Source organism: Zootoca vivipara, chromosome 4 (genome assembly GCF_965207765.1).
Source record: "Zootoca vivipara chromosome 4, rZooViv2.hap1.1, whole genome shotgun sequence".
NCBI classification, from domain to species: Eukaryota; Metazoa; Chordata; class Lepidosauria; order Squamata; family Lacertidae; genus Zootoca; species Zootoca vivipara.
The window spans coordinates 62,895,364-62,916,710 of NC_142587.1; the positions used below are offsets into that span (position 1 = coordinate 62,895,364).

The 21,347-nt window shown below is 42.9% G+C and overlaps 1 protein-coding gene across 7 annotated transcripts; it reads left to right on the plus strand.

Annotated features, from left to right (window-relative positions):
• The first annotated feature begins 1,185 nt into the window (after nucleotides 1-1,185).
• PDZK1 (PDZ domain containing 1) lies at nucleotides 1,186-20,178 on the plus strand. 7 transcript variants are annotated; one of them, XM_088667999.1, is made up of 12 exons: nucleotides 1,186-1,397; nucleotides 5,508-5,590; nucleotides 5,666-5,876; nucleotides 7,027-7,094; nucleotides 9,587-9,798; nucleotides 11,161-11,407; nucleotides 12,617-12,753; nucleotides 14,571-14,766; nucleotides 15,567-15,763; nucleotides 16,939-17,127; nucleotides 18,370-18,669; nucleotides 19,520-20,178. In XM_088667999.1, the coding sequence occupies exons 5-12, from the start codon at nucleotides 9,589-9,591 to the stop codon at nucleotides 19,577-19,579; spliced, it is 1,536 nt and encodes a 511-aa protein (XP_088524125.1). In that variant the 5' UTR covers nucleotides 1,186-1,397; nucleotides 5,508-5,590; nucleotides 5,666-5,876; nucleotides 7,027-7,094; nucleotides 9,587-9,588; the 3' UTR covers nucleotides 19,580-20,178. The 7 variants fall into 7 exon arrangements, with proteins under 7 accessions (XP_088524125.1, XP_088524128.1, XP_088524126.1 ...); XM_088668002.1 differs by lacking the exon at nucleotides 5,666-5,876; XM_088668000.1 differs by lacking the exon at nucleotides 5,508-5,590.
• Nucleotides 20,179-21,347: the final 1,169 nt, after the last annotated feature.

Sequence of the window (21,347 nt, forward strand, 5' to 3'; positions counted from 1 at the left end):
CTCCCTAAAACCACCCTGACTAGAAAGAACATACAATGTTTTCAGAATATGACCCAGGTTCAGTGAGGTTCTGTATGTGGGAAGCCAAATTTTATAGCTGTCGGAAAACCACCTAGAACTCCTCTACATACCCTAGAGTAAAACCAGAGCTATGCAAGATTAGCTGACAGTAACATTTGCTTCTGTGATCAGAGAACCAGTGAGCATTGGGGCTGGATCTACCCTGACTGTTGTAACGTTATTAGAACAGTACTAGATATACCAATCTAAAACATCACAAGGCATACTGCTAAAAGTTCCTCCTTAACATTCCTCTGTAACAACACAGTTGCCCTTACTGCTGGTTCCTGGTTGCTCTGCAGTGCGCTCTTAATAACACATTATTAAGGTTACAAGCAATACATTAAGATAAACATTCCTTAACCCTTCCTTAGCGTTCTAGATTCAGGTAGGTAGCCGTGTTGGTCTGACACAGTCAAAATAAATTTAAAAATTGTCCAGTGGCACCTTAGAGTATATGAAGAAGTGTGCATGCACACAGACGTTTATACCCAGAACAAACTTAGTTGGTCTCTAAGGTGCTATTGGACAATTTTTTAATTTTTTTAAATTTTCTTCCTTAGCGTTATAAACAATTAGTGTAGATCCACCCTGGGAGTGATATTTGGACTCCCTGTGTCAGGATAGGGAGCCTTTGGCCTGCCAGCTGTTGTTGGACTACAATTCCCATTATCCCTAACCATTGTGACAGAGCCTGATGGGAGTTGGAGTGCAATAACATCTGAAGGGCCACTAGTCATGACAGTTATGTTGTACCTCCAATGTTAGAGGCAGTATACCAGTTGCTGAGAATAACAATTGGAGAGACTGCTATTGCATTCTATTTCTGCTCTTTTTAATGCCACAGGTTTTCCATCCCTCCTTATATGAATAGTCCCAGATAACAAACAAACAAAAAATGTTCAAGGGGAAGCACTGGCATGATCACATGGTCCATTTGGGGGTTTTAACACATGCAGAATCTATCCTGTTTCTGTCAGCCATGAGATAGAGACAAAAGTGATATGTATGCCTCTCCTAGCCAAGAACTTGAAAGGATCTGAGATGGGAATTCATTCCAAGATAAGATGTTTCAGCTCTCGAAACCAAGAGGTACCAGGCAGTTATTCATCTGGGTAGAACACTTTCAAGCTAAATGAACAAATACCAACCCTGAATACAAAGCCTTGCATGTTAGCTTTATATGTGCAAGACTTACTTTATTAGATGATATTTTGGAAGACTGACATCCAATGACCGAAGAGTAACTATTAGCAGTGCCAGCTCTTCCCACAAACCTGAGAAGATTAGCTACAGGTATCAGGAACAGTGGTGGCTCCTGACTGCGCCAAAGTTGGGTAATTGTATGCATTCAGTTTTGAATACTTAGCTTTGCTGATTTTAGAGGAGAAGACTTGATTAATATGCATGGGTAATTTGTTTGCTTGGCATTAGAGAACACCAGTCAAACAAGAACCTTCTGTCTGTTGTTGATTAGAAATCAGATCCAAAAGAGGCAACACGTAGACCGACAAGGGCAAAATGTATGTCTTTATAAACTGCAGCGAAGCAATAGTCAGCTGCACAATCTATGTAACTAAATTCATCCAGTGAGACAGTGATCCGGATAATTGCACTGTTTCGACGTAGCCTTCTTCAGTATACAACTACAGTTTATGCTGGTCATTGGCCTTGATATAATTATATATATATATATATTCTTCGTCATTGTATTTATTCTTTGTAGTTGTATACTGAAGAAGACTATGTCGAAACAGTGCGACTATCCGGATCACTGTCTCACTGGATGAATTTAGTTACAGAGATTGCGCAGCTGACTATTGCTTCGCTGCAGTTTATAAAGACATACATTTTGCCCTTTACTTGCCGGTCTACGTGTTGCCTCTTTTAATAATAATAATAATAATAATAATAATAATAATAATAATAATTTATTATTTATACCCCGCCTGTGAGGGACAGGGGATATCGCGAAGTCCCTCCCCTCCTGAGTTCAAGCCAATCCCCGAGCACAGGGGGAAGCAGAGAGAGTTCCGATTCCAGTGGGGAAGCAGGAAGTCGTGTCCGAGGCTCAGGCAAGGTAGAGGAGCCAGGGTCCCAGGTGGGACAGGAAGGGGCGAATAAGGGCGGGAGACCCATCCCCCCAACTCCGGAATTACGCAGAAAGAGGAGGGGAAAGAGGATGGGTCTGCCAAAGCTTTTGTGTTGGAGAAAGACGCGCCAAAAGCCATTAGGAGGTTCTGAAACCGACTGACCACATCACTCCGTGTAAATAGCAATGACTTAAGCACTGTAAATACGCAGCACCAATAAAAGAATAAAATGCAGAGCTGCGTAGCGTCGTTACTCTGAAGTAGTCCGCTCCGGCCACTGTGACACCGCCCATCTGGCCGGGTTCCCCCAGCCACTCTGGGCGGCTTCCAACAAAACAGAAATTCTAAAATACAAAAATCCATCAAACATTAAAATACAGAAATCCATCAAACATTAAAAGCTTCCCTAAACAGGGCTGCCTTGAGATGCCTTCTAAAGGTCTGGTAATTGTTGTTCTCTTTGACCTCTAGTGCAACACAGGGGTTCATTTAATTAGTTGATTAGAAAGCAAACAGGAAGTGACATGTCTCAACAGAAAGAAAAAGAGTTTTTGGAAATAGGTTTGGTACTTTTTGTTCAATGGGAGAGGATGCTTAACTCTTTCCCTAATGGTCACTTCTCCACTTCAAGAAGCAGCAACTATGGTGCTGAAGAAGAAAAAGCAAGAGTCTGCTGGATCAGGCCAATGGCCCATCTGGTCTAGCATCTTATTCTGACAATGGCCAACTAGATCTGGCAATATGAAGGCACTGTGGGTGAGCAGTTCCCATGTCCAAGAAATTGGTCAACTGCTGCCCTCAAGGGAGTTTCAATCTGCCTGAAAGAGCAGAGTCACAGTCTGAGGCTGCTTCTGTCCAGGTCTGTCACTGGCAGCTCAGGTATTATTATTATTATTATTATTATTATTATTATTATTATTATTATTATTATTATTACATTTATATATTGCCCTTCATCTGAGGATCTCAGGGCCATTTACAATATAAAAACACAAAAAAATACATTACAAAATGCTACTGGCCACCCCAATCTCTGCTGAGATTCCGGGGGTCTTCTTAGTGCTTAACCAGGATAGGGTCCCTAAACTAAGGCCTGGGGGCCAGATCCGGACCAATTGCCTTCTAAATCTGGCCCGCGGATGGTCCGGGAATCAGCGTGTTTTTACATGAGTAGAATGTGTCCTTTTATTTAAAATGCATCTCTGGGTTATTTGTGGGGCATAGGAATTCGTTCATATTTTTTTTCAAAATATAGTCCGGCCCCCCACAAGGTCTGAGGGACAGTGCTGAAAAAGTTTGCTGACCCCTGGACTATATGGTTTGTTTTACACATACAACCTGGGCTATGATGGAGGGAGGGCAGAACATTACACCCCAACAGGGTTGCTCTTTGCACCCCCCATAGCTTCAGCAAACTTGGATCCAAAGCAACAGGCAGACATGCCCCCGGTCTCTTGGTACAGCCTCTCCTCGCTAGCATGCATGGAGTTCTGCCCGCTTCCACCTTCTCCTCCCCAGCAACACTTGCAGAAAACAACTGCTCCGTTTAAAAGGGGCACATTTCTTCCTGCGGTGACATCACACCCACTGTTACCCTGGCAAGCTCCTCCTCCCAGTTTACATCACCAAACAATGAAATCCTAAGCCTTGCATTTGTCTCTGCTCACTATCCCTCATCAGAGGAGGGGGTCAAACTCCTATGCTGCCTACAGGTTGTGTCAATGGCCCATTACTTTCCTTTCTACTACAGGATGGTTCTTCTCCCCAGGCCAAGAAACATATTCAGCTGTCTTGCACCTGGGTTCCCTCACTGCAAGAAGCGAAGTTACAGGGAATCAGGCAGAGGGCCTTCTCGGTAGCTGCGCCCACCCCGTGGAATACACTCCCATCAGATGTCAAGGAAATAAAGAACTATATGACATTTAAAAGACATCTGAAGGCAGCCCTATTTAGGGAAGTTTTTAATGACTGATGTTTTAATGTATTTTTAACCTTCTGTTGGAAGCCGCCCAGAGTGGCTGGGGAAACCCAGCCAGATGGGTGGAGTAGAAATAATCTATTATTATTATTATTATTATTACATTTACTAACACTAGACATTAGTGGTACCCATACGTTTTAGAGGATCTTTGCTTGCTGCAAACCCATAACAATAATAAAAACAAAGCAATACCTTTAAGCAGAGGTTGGATGACCGTCTATCATGGATGCTTTAGTAAGATATTCCTGTATTGCAGGGGGTTGGATTGGATAACCTTCAGGGTTACGACCCAACATGACAATTCTATGATTCTATAACAGTTTAAAAAGCCACATGAAGAAAGGCCTCTGATTTAGACTAGCCTACCAGAAGATGTGGAATATTGATGTGTGTTTTAATCTGTGTTTATCACTGATTTTAAATGTTTTGAATATTTTAAGTAGTTGTTATTGATACAGTAACTTTATTCTTTTTGTAAACCACTTTGAGGCTTCTCACAATGAAATGGCGCATAAATTTTGTGAAATAAATAATTTACACCACATTTGAAGCGCATGAGAACTGTAGTTCTCTCTCTCTCTCTCTCTCTCTCACACACACACACACACACACACACACAGAGAGAGAGAGAGAGAGATTTTCCAACACCCTTAACAAACTACAACTCCCAATATTTGAGTTTTTTTGGCGGGGGCAACATATGCTTTACATGCATGGGGTATGTACGCAGCCTAGGTTTCAGAGTGTGGGGAACAAAATACTGTAGGCAGGTAAATTTCCAGGATTAGCAAACAGATTGTAATCTCAAAGCATTACAAACTGACTTTTCCGCACAGCCCCTCCTTAGAAATCTCTGAAGAAGTTGGCAATGCTTGAATTTCCTTGGTATTATGAGCCTAACCTAGCAGGGAGATTTTTAATAATTGCTCTGTGCTATTACTGCCTGTCCCTTGTTTATCACTCAGCAGCACTTAATGGTGATTTCTTTTCATTCCGTTTTTACAACACTTGTCTGTCAGAGCACTCTGTACTTTCATGGCATTAAGCAAGCCAGTACTTCCCATGCCCACTTCCAGCCTGGAGCAGAAACGACGGGCATCTCTGCACTCCAAATCTACTGCATATAGGTTTTATATCAACTTAACCAGTTTCATTTCTCCCCCAGGATCCTGGAGATTGTAGGGCTAATAATTCTGTTAGTGGCACAGTGATTGGAATTACAGAGTCAACTACCTGAAGGCAGAACTTAAGAACTCATTTGGTTCTCTTTTCTCTCCCCAACCCCCATCCCCCCCCCAAAAAAAAAACCACAATGGGGCAAAGGGAAACCTGGCCTTTGATGCTACAAACCACAAACTTGGATTTGCCTATAGCTTTGAATGGGCGACTATTGCTTCCACCTTGGAGGGAGAAAAAGAGGGAGATACAAACACTGTGTCCAGAGTCAGCCTGAATGGTGAGTTCTGTTTGTGAGTCTTCATTTTCTAAGTCTGGGTTAGAGATCCCTTGCTTCTTCTTTTTTTCCTCCCAGGTTCCCTGGCGAGAGGAAATCACCACTAAGCCAGTTTAAGTCTGCGTTGGATAAGCCCTAAAGGTTTACAGGTGCTTCATGGGAATTAGGTCAGTAGCTTTGCTGGAAGAGGGAACGAGAGCGGGTGTGGATTCATCCAAGCAGTGCTATGGTCCTGGAGCCAGGTATTAGCTCCCCGGTTAAGAGACCGCAGAGGCCTCACTCTGGCAAGGTATGGGGTACATCTCGTTTTGTTATATTCAGCATTTCAAAATGTGATTGAGCGTGCGGACGAAAAGCTGATCTTATGAATAGATATTGGTGCTCTTATTGTGGGAGAGCCAAATGTTATGCTGTTGTGTAACCAGTGATCATTGCCTAGATATCTGAGATCGAATGTGGCCTACGCTTTTGCAGGGTATACTTTGATCCGCAAAGAGGGAGTAAAGATACAGTGTCATGTCTGTGACTAGGCCAGGGCCTTGGGTTCTTCAGCCCTGATGAAATTGTCAGGTTGTGTTTTGTCTGCAAGCTTTCTTTATATGAGATGCTTTTGATGAACTACTTTGCTGCAAGGCAAGTTCTGCATACCGTAAGTGTTAGGTCCATAATGGAGTATCCCTGGGAGGAAACAGGAAGGGTGGGTGTCAACCCCCACCCACCCACCCCCCCAAAAAAAACATAGGATGAAAGATGGCAGCATATTTGCATGTGCTAGGTCAGAGGTCAGCAAACTTTTTCAGCAGTCCACTGCCCCTCAGACCTTGTGGGGGGGGGCAGACTATATTTTGAGGAGGGGGGGAATGAACGGATTTCTATGCCCCACAAATAACCCAGAGATGCATTTTAAATAAAAAGACACATTCTACTCATGTAAAAACACGCTGATTCCCGGACCGTCCGTGGGCCAGATTTAGAAGGCAATTGGTCCAGATCCGTGCCTTAGTTTGCCTACCCATGTGCTAGTTGATATGTGTAGATGCAAATTCAAAGAGACCTACAATAATTTAAACCGAAGTACAATAAAAATCTGATAGTTGGGGGACATTCTGAACTGCTGGGCCTGCTCCGGCTCCTATCCCGGTGCTGAATATTGATGTGCAACTTCAAGGCCCCTGCTCTCCATTAGGGCTCTTTTAATTCGGACTTGGACTGTCCTTTTAATTCAAAGTGAGACACGTGGCTGCTCTTGGCTGTGGTCCATGTGAGAATCTTGGCACCTGTAATGCACTGCTAAGGAGGAATCCAAAGTTTCTGAGGAAAGCCCAGCTGAGAAGTATGGGGGTGGAGAAAAGATTGGTTATCAAGAAGGTGAACAAATGCAAAGAAGCCCTGTTAAATAAATCATCTTTTAAATCAACCTTTGTTCATTTGAAATGTAGCTGTCCATGCAATTACAGCAGCATGAGAGACTGCAGAAGAAAATTCTGAGGGCAAACTACACAAGCAGGTAAGCTTTTTTCCTGATTCCTCTCCTTCAGATTTTGTTGTGTGTGTTTTTTTAAAATGATTGCTGGATTTTGGCTCGAGGTTCCTGCCTTATCACTTTCACGTAACTCTGAGAGCTAGAAACTTGTGTGTAATATATACACAAATGATAAGAACCACAGGAATCCATCGGATTCCACAGGCTGAAATTTTATTTATTTATTTTGAGTTTCTCAAATTTGATTGCACTATGTTTATTAAAAAGTGTGTGCCCCTTTTCTTTCACTATAAATTATCTATGAAAATAAGGAATAAGCACACATTATGCTGACTGTGCATAGATCATGGGGAGTGGGATCATGCTCACTGGCTCCCTAGCCTATGTGCACCTGTAAATGAGCTTGCTTGCATTATAAGGCCCTGTCTATTCTGTTCCTGATCGCACGTGGGCTCTTGCACAGGTTATGATGAACATTTTTAGAGGGCAGAGGTGGGACCCATGGGGTGATCCTGCTCCCACCTTTACATTCAACAAAACATAGGAAGACCCTATAGATAGTACTTGTCAAGCAAGTGGGCTTGTAAGTATGGTGGCTATATTTAGCTAGAACTGCTAGTGTTTGTGGCTGGAGCTTTTTTATATATATTTTAAAAAGCAGGTATTCATTTTATTAAATAATATGACTAGGGAGCCAGGAATCAGCTGTTCAGTGGTAATTAGAATGACAAGAATAATACGTGCAGGGAATCAGAATGCCACCTAGTCCAATCTCCTGTCTTAGTCCAATCTTCCACTCATTAACCACCATCTCTTTACATATTAACTACATCATCTAGATTATAGTATAGCAAAGCATGGGTTGAGCAAAGTACACAATTATTACAAAGCACTGGAACCGCAGCATCATTACTAAGCTGCCCTGCTGCTCCTCTGGAGTGGGGAACAGGTTCAGCAAAATTTAACCTAGCTTATTAGTCAACAATTATTTGTGGTTACCACCTATCCCTTGCCTTTGGACAGTGGGAGGACTCAGGCAGAGAGGTTAGTCTTTCACTTAGCACTGGGCTTTGTAAAGAGGTTTTGCCCTTACCTCAAACAGAATAAGAGCTCATCTCTCCTCTGAGATCTCCCACATGAGCCCAATGAGAATATTGCTCCATTTCTGGCTGTCCCCCCAACTCCTTCTAATAGAAGTGTAGTCGATAAGAAAAAGAGAAAGAGTCTTCTCCGCTGTGGCATCTGGATTATGAAGTATTTGTGCTAGGGAGCTTCATCCGGCTGCGTCCCTCATTGCCTGCTTTTAAGAGGCCACTGAAAAATGTGTTATTTGAGTATGTGTATTTCTTTGATTTTCCTATGATTGTTTCCCCCCTGCTGTTTTTATTCTTGCTGGTTAATTTTTTATTCCATTTTGTTTTGTTTTGTTACGATGTGTTAAGATAAAACAAGATAAGCTGCTTTCAAGTAGGCATTTTGCCTCGAAAGGAGGAGTGTGCATTTTACTATAAATAAACCTGCAAGCAGCATGCATGAGAGACTCCTGCTATTTCTTACCTTTTCCAAGCAACAGTTCAAAGGCCTCTTTTCTCAAGCCCTCTTCAATTTACTGTATAGGAACTCCGGGAAAAGGGAGGGGGGGGGTTTCTGCTATACGCTGGATGGAGCGATGGTTGCCATTCATTTCTTCTGGCAACCATATTTGTGGAATCCTGCCTATGAATTCTATGCTTTCTTCCACCATACTTCATCATATGCCTAATATTTGTTTTCTCACACTGGGCTCACACTGCTGGCTCCGCTGAATAAGCTGCGCACTATCCCTGATTTCTGTGTGTTATCTATAGTTATCTGCAGGGGGGAAGCCAACATGCATAGGGTTCCCCCTTAAAGACATCCATGACTAGCATGTGGACATCAGGAGTACAGCTGAGAGGTGCCATGTGGCATTGAAAGGAGGATTAGTGGCATGGCCCCACCACTGCCCCTTGGACACACAAATAAGGAGGGAACTAAGCTGTCACTGTAAGAGATGCTGTGGTCCTCACCAACCCTGTGATAGCCTTGGCTAGTTGGTGATTCAGTCAAGATGTGTTTGTGCTGTACAAGAGGCCTGAACCAAGTGTGAGTTGCTATGTGCAAATGAGAGGGAATGACAAACAATAAAAAAAAATCATTAATGAGTAGCTTGTGTCTTTTATTCTAGTACTGTAATGTGCAATGTCTACGTTGTATTTTCAAAGAAAAACTTTGCTAAAGTGCTATGAATAATCAGGGCATCAGTTTGTCTCTCAGAGAAAAATAATCCAGATTAATCAGTATCTTCTTCTCTGACCCACCCCCCAAATCAAAACCTGGAATTGCCTCTGTATTTCTATAATTGTCCTGGTTCCTTTTATGAGCACCTTCTTTAGCTCATTTCACTGGACTAGTTTTCCTTAACAAGGCTCTTTTTCCTCCCATGAGCATCTTTAACAACAGAGTAATTTATTTATTTATTTTATCCCTTGTGACAGAAATGATGTCTCCTCTTCGGCCGAGGGAATGCAAACTGACCAGAAAAGAGGCAGAGAGCTATGGATTCTGTCTGCGCCTTGAGAAATATAAAACAGGGCACCTGATCCGGAACGTGGCAAAGGGGAGTCCAGCTGAGAAGGCTGGCCTGAAAGATGGAGACAGAGTCCTGAGGGTCAATGGGATTTTTGTAGACAAAGAAGAGCATGCAACGGTATAGAACAATTTCATTTGGGGGCCCTTTCTGCTGCCAGAGAAACAGGAAATATTGGTACATCATGCAGCCTGATCCTGGACGCATCAATTTAAAATCTTTACCTTTTCAAAAAGCTCAGGGTGCCCTATATTGATTTAAACCGATAAAATAACCCATAACCACCACCACCTTCATCATGTGCAGCAGCAAGAAAATTATTCACCAATTGCCCATCTCCTCTGCTAAAATTCTGGCAGTTCCGAAAGGCATTTCTAAATCATAGAATCGTAGGGTTGGAAGGTAACCCAAGGGTCATCTAGTCCAACCCCCTGCAATGCAGGTGGCCCATATGGGTATCGAACCTGAAACCTTGGCATTTATCAGCACCATGCTCTAACCGGCTGAGCTAACTATGATGAGGGACATAACTCCTTAACCCAGGGGTGCCTAACCTGCAGGTTGGTGGACAGATCTGGCCCCCTCCAACAATTTTTCTGCCCACCTAAGATCCTACCAGTTTTGGTGACAGCAACAAAAAGAAAAAAAGTAGATACAGCACCAGGGTGGGCAGAACTCAGTGCCCTGATAGGAGTGCAAGTCGCACAGTCATTGGGTTCATCATTTGAGTGGACAGGGGGGTGATAAATCCCCTTCCTCGGCTGATCTGTGTGGATAACAGGAGGATGGGGGACTCTGTATCTTTCTATGTATGCATGTGGAAGTGTGTGTGAGGGAGTATGAGAGTACGGGATAGCTCCACCAACTTTTAGTCACACACCCACGTGGACATGTGGCCTCTGAGGGATTAGCCAAGGGTGAATGTGGCCCTCAGGACTTACCCCCGGGGCCATGACTAAAAAGGCCATGTTTCTAGCCATAGGCAACCTCTCTTTTCATAAAACATGCAGCAGGGCCTTTTAATATTGAGAGCAGCCTTAACTGGCAAGCAGTTTATACAGACCAAACTGCTCCCTGTGGCGTGTTTGTCCCATCCCATTACATTTAATAAGATTTACTCCTGGGTAACCCATGTGCATAGGGCAGAAACCTTTGGGCATATGTAACTCGCAGGTCTCCACTTACAGCACTACAGTTTCCTAGAGAGGAATTGACTATTCAACCCATTTGTATCAGTAGTGTAGATATATCATTAGAGATTTGCTACACCAAACGTTTTCTGCTTTCCCCCCTCCAGCATGGGCACCAAGAGGTAACTTTATGGGATTCCTGGATTGTGACTACTGTATTTTTCCCCAATATGTATTGCACGTATCCTTTGTCAGTAAGTCTCCTCTTGTACAAGGCAACAGGAAATACCTAGGTGAGCTATTTTACTGCTACCTGTGATTACTACTGAAACTCTCATTCTGCCCCTTACAGGTGGCTGATTTAGTTAGGAAAAGTGTGGACTCTGTAGCATTCCTTGTTTTGGATGAAAAATCTTATGAAGATGCACATAAGGAGGGGGTCAATTTTGAAGAGTTGGGTCAAACATTACCAGGCCAGCAGCAAGCAGAACACCCTTCAGTTGTGACAAATGGAGGACCTGGCCCAGTTACACAACCCCGCCTCTGCTATCTGGTGAAAGAAAAAAACAGCTATGGCTTCTCTCTGAAGACAACGGAAGGTGAGAACAGTAAGCATAGACAATGCACATGTAGCATTATATAATATTCATTGTATGCATTCCGGAGGTGGCGGTGGGCATGGTAGTTCAATACAATTCCTTTATGTTGCTTTCATTTAAAGCGCATGTTCCCAAACCCTTTGTTGAAGACCATTATTTGGATTGTGAGTTTTCATGGTAATGAAATGAAAAGGTATTTGAATTAATCTAAAGCTCTGTTGAAGTGCCAGAAGGTACAGCACAAACCTTCAGGAAATATAAAGGCTTTGGTTGAAAACATTTCAGCTGCAGGGACGGGCTAGCACCAACATTTCCCCTCTACAGCTGATGCACACATCACACAGCATCTGAATGGTTTTCCATTGAAATGAGATGTGGGGCAGCAGAGTGTAACATTTTAGGGGGTGAAATTTAATTTTGGCAAATTTCTTCAGTGAGGGGTCTTAAAATTATGTTTTTGGGTGTGAGAAATACAAATCTTTTTTGTGATTGGACAACATTTAGCAAAGGTAAATGATGAAAATGCAGATAAGCTGCTTTGGGAAAACAAAAGATTTTAAATTTTACCTTCTGAAAATCTCAGGTAACGTGGAATAATAATAACAAATAATAATAATAATATAATATGACTGCAAGTTCTTGGCAATGGAAGTGTCTTCTACAATAACAGCAAGAGAACTGATGTGGATGCAGTATATCTGATTTTTGGCGCAACTCTCCAAGGGTATTAAGAAAGATCTCTAGGTATTTTTACTGTGTTTCATGCTGGCAGTCACTGGAATGTTTTGTAACTGCCCAAGAAAGACTTGTTTCTTTAAAGACAAGGAAGCACTTACATTTGGCAATACAATCATAATCCAGGTGCTAATAAACAATGGGAAAACAAGTAGTGTCTAATAAGCAACTATTTTTGCTGGTGGCAATCATCAACCAACATAAACAAGTATACTAATCCTCCCCAAGACAGTATTGAACATGGCTTAAAGAAAGGTTGGGCTTCAGAGGATGAATGACTTCCCTCTTGAATTCCAGGGGCATAGAAAGCAGACATGGTTATTTCCAGTTGGATCACATGACTACTGCCTTTTCATACTGTATGTTCATTGAACAAAACATCTCAAGTCTACACAGCTCCTATTGTTATGCCATTGCTGAGTAACATAGAACATGGCGAGTTATTTAGATCTGTCCTGGTTCTGTCTATTCCAGGTCAGAAGGGATTGTTCATTATAGATTTGTCCCCACAAGGACCAGCTGCATTAGCCGGAGTGCAGCCCAATGACCGCCTGATCGAAATCAATGGAGAGAATGTGGAAAACGACACTCATGAGGAAGTAGTTGAGAAGGTATCTCCAAGCCTAAACTTCAAGACCTCAGTATCCACTAGAGATGTGAAGGCCCAGAAAAATTCAGGAAAAAAACCATTTTCCCCGTTTTTTTCCTGAAGCCTTTTTTGTTTTTCCCTGACAAAATTTAAAAAAAAATTGAGGGGAAAAAACTAAATACTGTGGAGAGGAAATACGAATAATTGTTACTTCTAGATTTTAAAAAATTTGTTTTGTGGAGTGTTTCCCCCCCCCCCCACATAAACTAGTAAACAGTTCAGGAAATTGTTGCTCCATTTGTTACAAATACAAATAAATATTATTTTAAAAGTAAATTCTGTTTGTAATAATTGTTTGGATGCACTATACTTTTAATATGCTAGTTGTGATCATTTTATGCCCATTAAAATTGTCCATAGTTATATTTTATGTTTCTAAAGTAACAGAATGACTTTCAGTCTGGAAAAGAAGTGCTAATGTAGCATTTTTTTTTTCAATTTTTCCGAAAATGTCCGTTTCCCCCCGGGAAAAAACAGGAAAACCCGGGGGGGGGGGGTTCCGAGTTTCTAAATTTCTGGAAATTTTAGATCTCTAGTCTCCACCCTGTTCCTAAATCTTTGGTTACGTTTTCCACCACAGATCTAAGATTGTGGTCCTGAATGAATGCTGGCAACTATTTTCCCAGCGTTAACTCATCATAGTAATAGTATGTATTTGTCTGCTTAAGCATAGGAACGTAAGCTGCCAAAGTCAGACTGTTGCTCCATATTACTTGGTATTATCTACTGGTATATTCACTGGGAGTTGCTCTTCAGGCTTTCAGGCCTGTCCTACCTGGAGATGCCACAGATTGAACCTGGGACCTTCAGCATGCAAAGCAGATGCTCTACCACTGAGTTTCATTAATCATGACAGGTGATTGACAGGTGATTGACAGGTGGGTTGCCCTGGCCATCTGTTAAAGTTGGTCCCAGGACAAAAACGGTCCCCCACCTCTGTAGGTGGCGCTGTGGACCACTGAGCCTCCTGGGCTTGCCAATTGGAAGGTCAGCGGTTCAAATCCCTGCAACAGAGTGAGCTCCCGTTGCTCTGTCCCAGCTCCTGCCAAAAGAACACCAGTGCCGCTGTGCCGGGAAGGTAAATGGCGTTTCCATGCACTCTGGCTTCTGTCATAGTGTCCTGTTGTGCCAGTAGCGGTTTAGCCACAACCCGGAAAGCTGTCTGTGGACAAACGCCGGCTCCCTTGGCCTGAAAGCAAGATGAGCGCCACAATCTCATAGTCGCCTTTGACTGGACTTGACCGTCCAGGGGTACTTTACCTATACCTATACCCATGTGCCTTCCATGTGAGTAATGTGTGAACAGGGCTTTTAGGCAAGGCTTATTGCATAGCCTCTAAAGTATTTAACAGCTAAAACTTATTTCTAATAGTTTCCCCAGCCCAGCCCACTCACAGGGCTGAGTGACTGGTGTCTATCTATCTGCCGTCATACCTTCCACTCAAGTTGCATAAGTAGTAGATTTAGTGCTGAAAAATATATGCTAGTGTCAAGTACTCAGATCCAAAGTGAATAAATACCGGTAGTTAAGCCATGTCTGAATATGGAAGAGCAATCGAACATGCACTCCACACACTGTAGGCTTCATAAATGCCGTTCAGAACAATTTAAGCCTCACTTGTGAAAATGCCATCAGAAAAGATGTTTTGTGCTGACTAGGGATTTACAAGGTCACCTCATCCACATCAGCACTTTGCATATAAAAAGCTCCTCAGCCCTGTCCCACTGTTTGACATGGCTGAAGTACTACCTCTGATCACTGTATGTCTTTGTTCCCAGGTGAGGAGGTCTGGAAATCGACTTGTTTTTCTGGTGTCAAATAAAGAAACCGATCAGTATTACAAGAGGCAGAACATGCAGCTGAGGAGAGAAATGGCAAGTTTGAAATTATTACCCCACAAACCCCGAAGGCTGGAGCTTGCAAAAGGAAAAAATGGTTATGGATTCTACCTGAGAATGGAACAGAATGGTAAAGGTATGATCTATCTATCTATCTATCTTATTACATTTAAGAAACACCTTTTCCCATACAAGTGTGATGAATATGTGCAAAAATTATAAAAGTCATTAAAAATCTCATTTCTGCCATGGCTCTCCATTTGTGGAAAACACCTTTATATACCAGGCAAAAACATTCTTCTTCAACCAGGCCTTTGACTGACTAGCATCCTATATCCTTTTAAATGTGCTCGTAGGGAGGGAGTGGAGCCGTTATTTGCTTGTTGTTTTCTTGTTTTTATTATGTATTTTGTGTTTTTTTTCTCTTGTAATTTTATGCTGCTAACCGCCCTGAGACCTACAGATGAAGGGTGGTATACAAATTTAATAAATATATAAACAATCACATTCACTCAATAAAAGGTAATTTAGCAGCAGCAGCAAAAATAACTGCTAGACATGCCCCCATGGCTGTGTGAACAGGTGTGCTGTACGCTGTCATCTTAAAAATGGCAGGTGGGGAAAGAGAACAGCATTATTTATTTGGTCTAATCCAGCCTGGATCATCTAATGTTCTTAATAGAAAATGATTTCCCTGAGTTCATAATCAAACAGAATTCGGATCTGAGAAATCTGGAGCCTATTCAATTTCTCTCTTTCGCCTGGAAAATGCTGCAGTGCCATTTGGCTGCTAGTATAACTCGCACTTCTTGAGAAGGCAGCATTCTGTGAGGTAGTCAAACAACATTAAAAGACCTAAGCCACAGGTATGGTCTTAAACGAAAACCCACTAAGGCACTTTACCGAGTATCAGGCCTTTCTTATTTTTGTGTACAGGTCACTTAATTAAGGACATTGATTCTGGCAGCCCTGCGGCCGAAGTTGGTCTCAAGGACAACGACATCCTGGTGGCTGTCAATGGAGAGTCGGTTGAAGCACTGGACCACGAGGCTGTCGTGGAGAAGATCAGGAAGTCTGGTGAAAAAACTGTGCTGCAGGTGGTGGATGACGAAACCGACGCCATGTACAAAATGGTAACAGACATGGTAGAGCACAAGCATGAGTAACTTGGAAGTCACATGAGCAAAACAATGGGGGTAACCAGATGGCTGCAGCTAGCTGTAGTTACATAGTGCAAGCATAGAAATTAGTAACATATGCAGAGAATGCCAACCATTCTTTTTATAAGCAAGTTTCTAGGTTAGAAGGATTAGCCTGAAAGTCTGGTGGAGATTCAGAAGCCACAGGTGGGAGCTGAGAAGGCTTGGCAGGGCGTGGAACTTCCTACATTGCTATACTTTCCCTCCCCTTGTGGCAAAATGACCCATACCAAATATACCAGATCCTCTTTTCCTGGTAGGGACCCAGGTGGCACTGTGGTTAAACCACTGAGCCTAGGGCTTGCTGATCAGAAGGTCGGCGGTTCGAATCCCTGCAACGGGGTGAGCTCCCGTTGCTTGGTCCCAGCTCCTGCCAACCTAGCAGTTCGAAAGCACGTCAAAATGCAAGTAGATAAATAGGAACCGCTACAGCGGGAAGGTAAACGGCGTTTCCATGTGCTGCTATGGTTTGCCAGAAGCGGCTTTGTCATGCTGGCCACATGACCTGGAAGCTATACGCCGGCTCCCTCGGCCAATAATGCGAGATGTGTGCGCAACCCCAGAGTCGGTCACGACTGGACCTAATGGTCAGGGGTCCCTTTACCTTTTCCTGGTGCAGAATTCTGTATGCAAACTTTCAATTTTTAAAAAATGCATGGAATATTGCCAGCTGAACATATAGGCTGAACAAGTAGGTATAGATGTATTTATTTTACTTTGCTTATGTTATAAATTGGTGGAGGCTATTTGGTTTTTTTGTGGGGGGGGGATAGATATAAAGTATTTAATGACATGACTCAAAGCTGAGTAAAATGTTCACTCATTCTTCAACGGTTGGAGGGTCAAAATGTCATAGAACCAGTTTATTCCACCCACACGAGTTCCTGCATCATTCTCTGTGGTGTGCTTATAAATTGATAGGATATAAGGAAAGGAGGAAGGGAGGGACTGACTGTGTCATCTGCTATTACGGAAGAGAGAAGCAAGAAATTTGCAAATATTGCTCATTATATCCCAAAATGTGTGAGGGATGTTTTATTGTCACGCAATGTTTGGTAGCAATGTGTATTTTGCAATAAATGATTTTTCTCTCTCTTTTGGTTACTAAGGCTAAGATATCCCCATGCCTCTACTATCACACAACACCGGTGCAATCTCCATGTGAGGCTGAAGTGCCAACATGTCATACGACGAAAGAGAATCGCAAGCCCAGACTCTGCTATCTGGTCAAGGGTCCCAGTGGCTTTGGCTTCCGTTTGAACGCCATCAAAGGTTTGCCTGGCAAGTTCATCAAAGAGGTATTAATTCAATCCATATGCTGGTGAAATAAACACGATGCCAAATCTGAGCAGCAGTTGCCCAACCCTCCTGCTCCGGAGGTGCACAATGCAGGGACCACTTTCAGACATCTTCATCAATCACTCTAGCCTTGCCCCAGGCTTGCACATTTCCCACCCCACTTTTTGCTGCTGCGTGACCACAAGACTCATGCACAATATTAAGAGTTGAAAGGGGGCCCATGAAAGAAGTTTTAAAAAATTATTTAAATTTATATAATTACAGTTACAGTATAGCAAAAAAAAAGTCACCCTTTCAGTGCATATATTACATCATGCTTAGGTTAGACATAAACGGCAATTCTCTCTTATGATGCAAATTCTGATAAAGAATAGAAGGAATCAAAGTGTTATAAACGATTTTTTCTTACATTCCATAACTGTTTAGATCAGATTCAATTACTCAGTACTGTTAAGCCCCAGATTTCCCCACCACCACTGATCTATTGACGGCATTCTACGATATCCATTTTTCATGCCATGGTGAGCAGCTTTGCACAGTATCTAGATGTTTCACGAATTGCCACCAAAAATCGACAGCCAATTATTTCCTTGGTATTCACTTGAATTCCCTCCAAATCTTGCGATGTCTTATTCTCATCGTTTTTTAACTTCACATCAAACCTTCTCTCGGGACTTTATCCATTTCCGTGCTACTTCTTTTGTGCCACCTGATAGCTAAGAATGTGACCATTGATTTTGTTTTCAAACTCCCGTGCTCTAAATCCGGATGTGAAAATAAATAAAAGTAAAAACCGCTGTCTGAAGCATCACTACAGCTGTGCTTAAAAGAGGGTGGGTGGCGCTTCAGAGAGAGGTTTGGCAAAGTGCTCTCTGAAGAGCCCCCACAGCTAAAAATCACTGTGGTCATATTTAAAGGAAGGTTGGGGTGAGCTGGGGGGTAGGCTAGGGGTGGGTAAGGTGTAAAGGGAGTAGGGGTTGGCCAGGTATGGGGGAAGGTATTGCCAAAGAGGTTGGGCAGGTAGGTGAGGCTGGTGAGCACAGCAAGCAATGGCAGCACCCCCTGGGAAGGAAATACCATCTCACTATTTTCAACTATTGCATTTCATTAATTGTATCTTCACAATGTACAAAGCTTCCTAGCCTGCAGTAACTTAGTGGTCAGAACTACCCCTTACCATACTCTGCCCACCCACTCTCAAGCAATAAAATGTCTGCCTTTTTAATACGATATAATTTCAGGTAAAGGAGGGTGGCCCGGCAGAAAGAGCAGGGCTGCAAATCGATGACATCTTAATAGAAGTCAATGGTGCAAACGTGGAGAACGAAGATTATGACGATGTCGTGGCAAGAATCCATGATGGTGGAAACAAGCTGAAACTAGTAGTATGTGGAGAAGAAGCTTATCAGTACTTCAAGGCCCAGAATATGCCCATCACTGCCCCCATGGCAGATCCACCAGACAGCAGTAATGACCCTCCTGCTTACACAGAGATACAAACCCCAGAGCGAGACGGACCATTGCCAGAACCACGAGAGAGGGTGAGTTACCTTATTTATAAAGGCTGAGGAAAGGGATCTGCTCAAGGTTGCAGTCCTAAGTTTGCTTATTTGGAGAAAACCCTAAATTAAATCACTGGTATTCAGTTCCAAGTTTATATGGCTAGGTTGCAAATAAGTGGTCCTATGATTTGGCCAGAACAACTATGGACCTGGCATGGCTGGGCTTATGCTCAGACTATGCTTAAATCACAGAATGACTACTGCTAATAATGCTCAGTTATTGCGGTTTCTTCTGACCTGGTTTGCATGTAACTAAGTCAAACCATGGCTTAGTGTGAACAAGCAAATGTGCTAGTTCAGGGGTCCCCAAACTACGGCCCGAGGGCCACATACAGCCTGCGAGGCTCTTTTATGCGGCCCCCAGTGACCCCCGCTGCGACCCTCGGAAAAGCGACTGAAATAGCTTATGCGCACATGCATTATTTCCAGTGTACTTCCAGGTCAGAGGAGACTTCTGCACATGCGCACAAGCTATTTCCAGCGCTTTCCAGGTCGGGAGGGTGCCAGAAATAGCGTTTGCGCATGGCCGCGCTCCCCCACCCTCCGGCCCAAAGCTGGGTAAGTTTGGGGACCCCTGTGCTAGTTCCTGGCCGGTGGGGGCGGGATTATGCCCTCAGCACTCTTCCCCCAGCCCTGCTACTGCTACGCTCCTTAGAGCTAAGCTATGGTTTGGCTGAGTGTTACATCTGAACCAATTTTTTCTGGGTTTCCTGCTCTTTTGCTTGTAACATTTGCTTGTTCGTGCAAACTGGGCCTGCTCTAGAATAGATCAGACTGCTGCTGGGAGTGTTTCTTACTTGTTTACTGTTTTTTTTTCCTCTCTCTCTAGGCTAACTCATCATCCTCTTCACTCTCAGTTGCTTCTGAAGATGATGATACCAAATTGTAATGCCAGGGGTCAAGTACCTTCCCATGGTAGTGCCCAAAAGGGAATAGTAGTCTGAAGCAGTTACAAATATTACTGCTCAGAAAATGTTGGCTACTCTCCTGTGCATGCTTACTTGTAACAAAGGCCCATTGAACAAACAAACATGTACGTATAGGATTGGGCTGCTAGATAACATTGCTTTCAGGTGAGGAAGGGATTCTACTGGATTCCTACCTCATTATTGTTAAGCTGCAGGCTTTTTCCATGTGGACCAGGACTGCATGCATTAAAAATGTTACTGTGTTGATTGCAGCCAAAGCTTCCTAATGGAAAATGGTGAGTGAATATCTACCATGCATATGTACACTTACTATATCCCAATTAAATCAATAATCATTCTTATTAACATTTATTGCTCGTATAATTTGAACCATTAACCAAAGCAAATATTAACGTGTAGTCATTTTAGTACAAACTAACTTTAGGCTTTGTTGCCCAACATTTGAACACTTTGAAAACACTGCAGTGTATCAGTTATGCACTGGGATATCTACCAGTACATTGGTTGCTTTCACAGTGTTAATTCCATTTTAAGTTTTAAAATAAATTGTTTCACGGTAGTCTGATCTGTGTCTGCAGCGTATCTGATCAGAATGTGAAAGATTCCGTTCCTGGAACCTACCATTTGACCAGAACCCTCACCCAACTTTTGCCTCTTTCTGATAGCAGATGAGGTCAAACAAGGTGCCTTAACAAAAAGGTGAACCAGCTTTAGTCTACAAAATGTATACACATGAAGATACATGGCTAAGGTTTTTATTTCATTTTTTATACTTGCTATCCTTTTTTTATTTCCTACATATAGTAGATCCCTTGACCTCCTCTAGCAACCCTCACCCAAATCTTCTACAATTCCAAACCTTCATCCATGCATTCTGCCCCCTTGCTGCATCAGGTGGTCTTTCACCTTTCTCTTCAGCCCACGGCCCTCTCTATTATGTGCTGTACGGAGGAGGCAAAAGAAGAAGCTGCTGCTCAGTTTCCAATCACAGTCTGATTGGTGGAGGGTTCCCTGTTCTCTTCCATAAACAGAAGCTGCTGTCCCAATAGTCAAATCAATCAGTACTAAGTCTGGCAACTGTTTCCCCATCAGAAGGCATGGCAGAGAAAAAGTTCATAGATCATTCTTGCTGGGGGTGGGGGGGGGGGAACAGGGTGGAGCTGCAGGCTTTTAGCTGCATTGCTTCTTTTCAGGCGTTTCCTCTGCCCCTTCTTCAGTCTGTTCATGCATATTAGAAGAGAGCTTTTGAATCTACTTAACTACAACATGACCATTTTTAATCCATGTCTCACTGAGCTGCCTTACCTTTGCCCTGAGTATCCACTTCCTAGCCATATGGAGGGTTTCTCTGATACACCTAATTCTGGAATCAAGAGGTAGGTTTCATCAGCAGTATGTTAGGTTACAGTGGGATCCACAAGGAAAACAAACATCATATATGTAATATACATAGGAATATTTTCTATCAAATTTCTGCATGTTATCATTTCTCCTTACAATATGGAATGGAAATGGATAAGGATTGAGCTAAGATTCAATGAAACAGCAAAGGGGTTGAGATATACCTTCTTTGACAAGGGCTACACAGCCCACCAATGATACAGTGACATGCCAGTGCTAGACAAGGTAGGAACAAAACCCTGGTGAGCAACATTCAGTTTGATTGGTCACAAGCTGCCCAGAGCTGCTTTTGAAATATCCAGACCCTTGTTAATTCACCACTCTTCA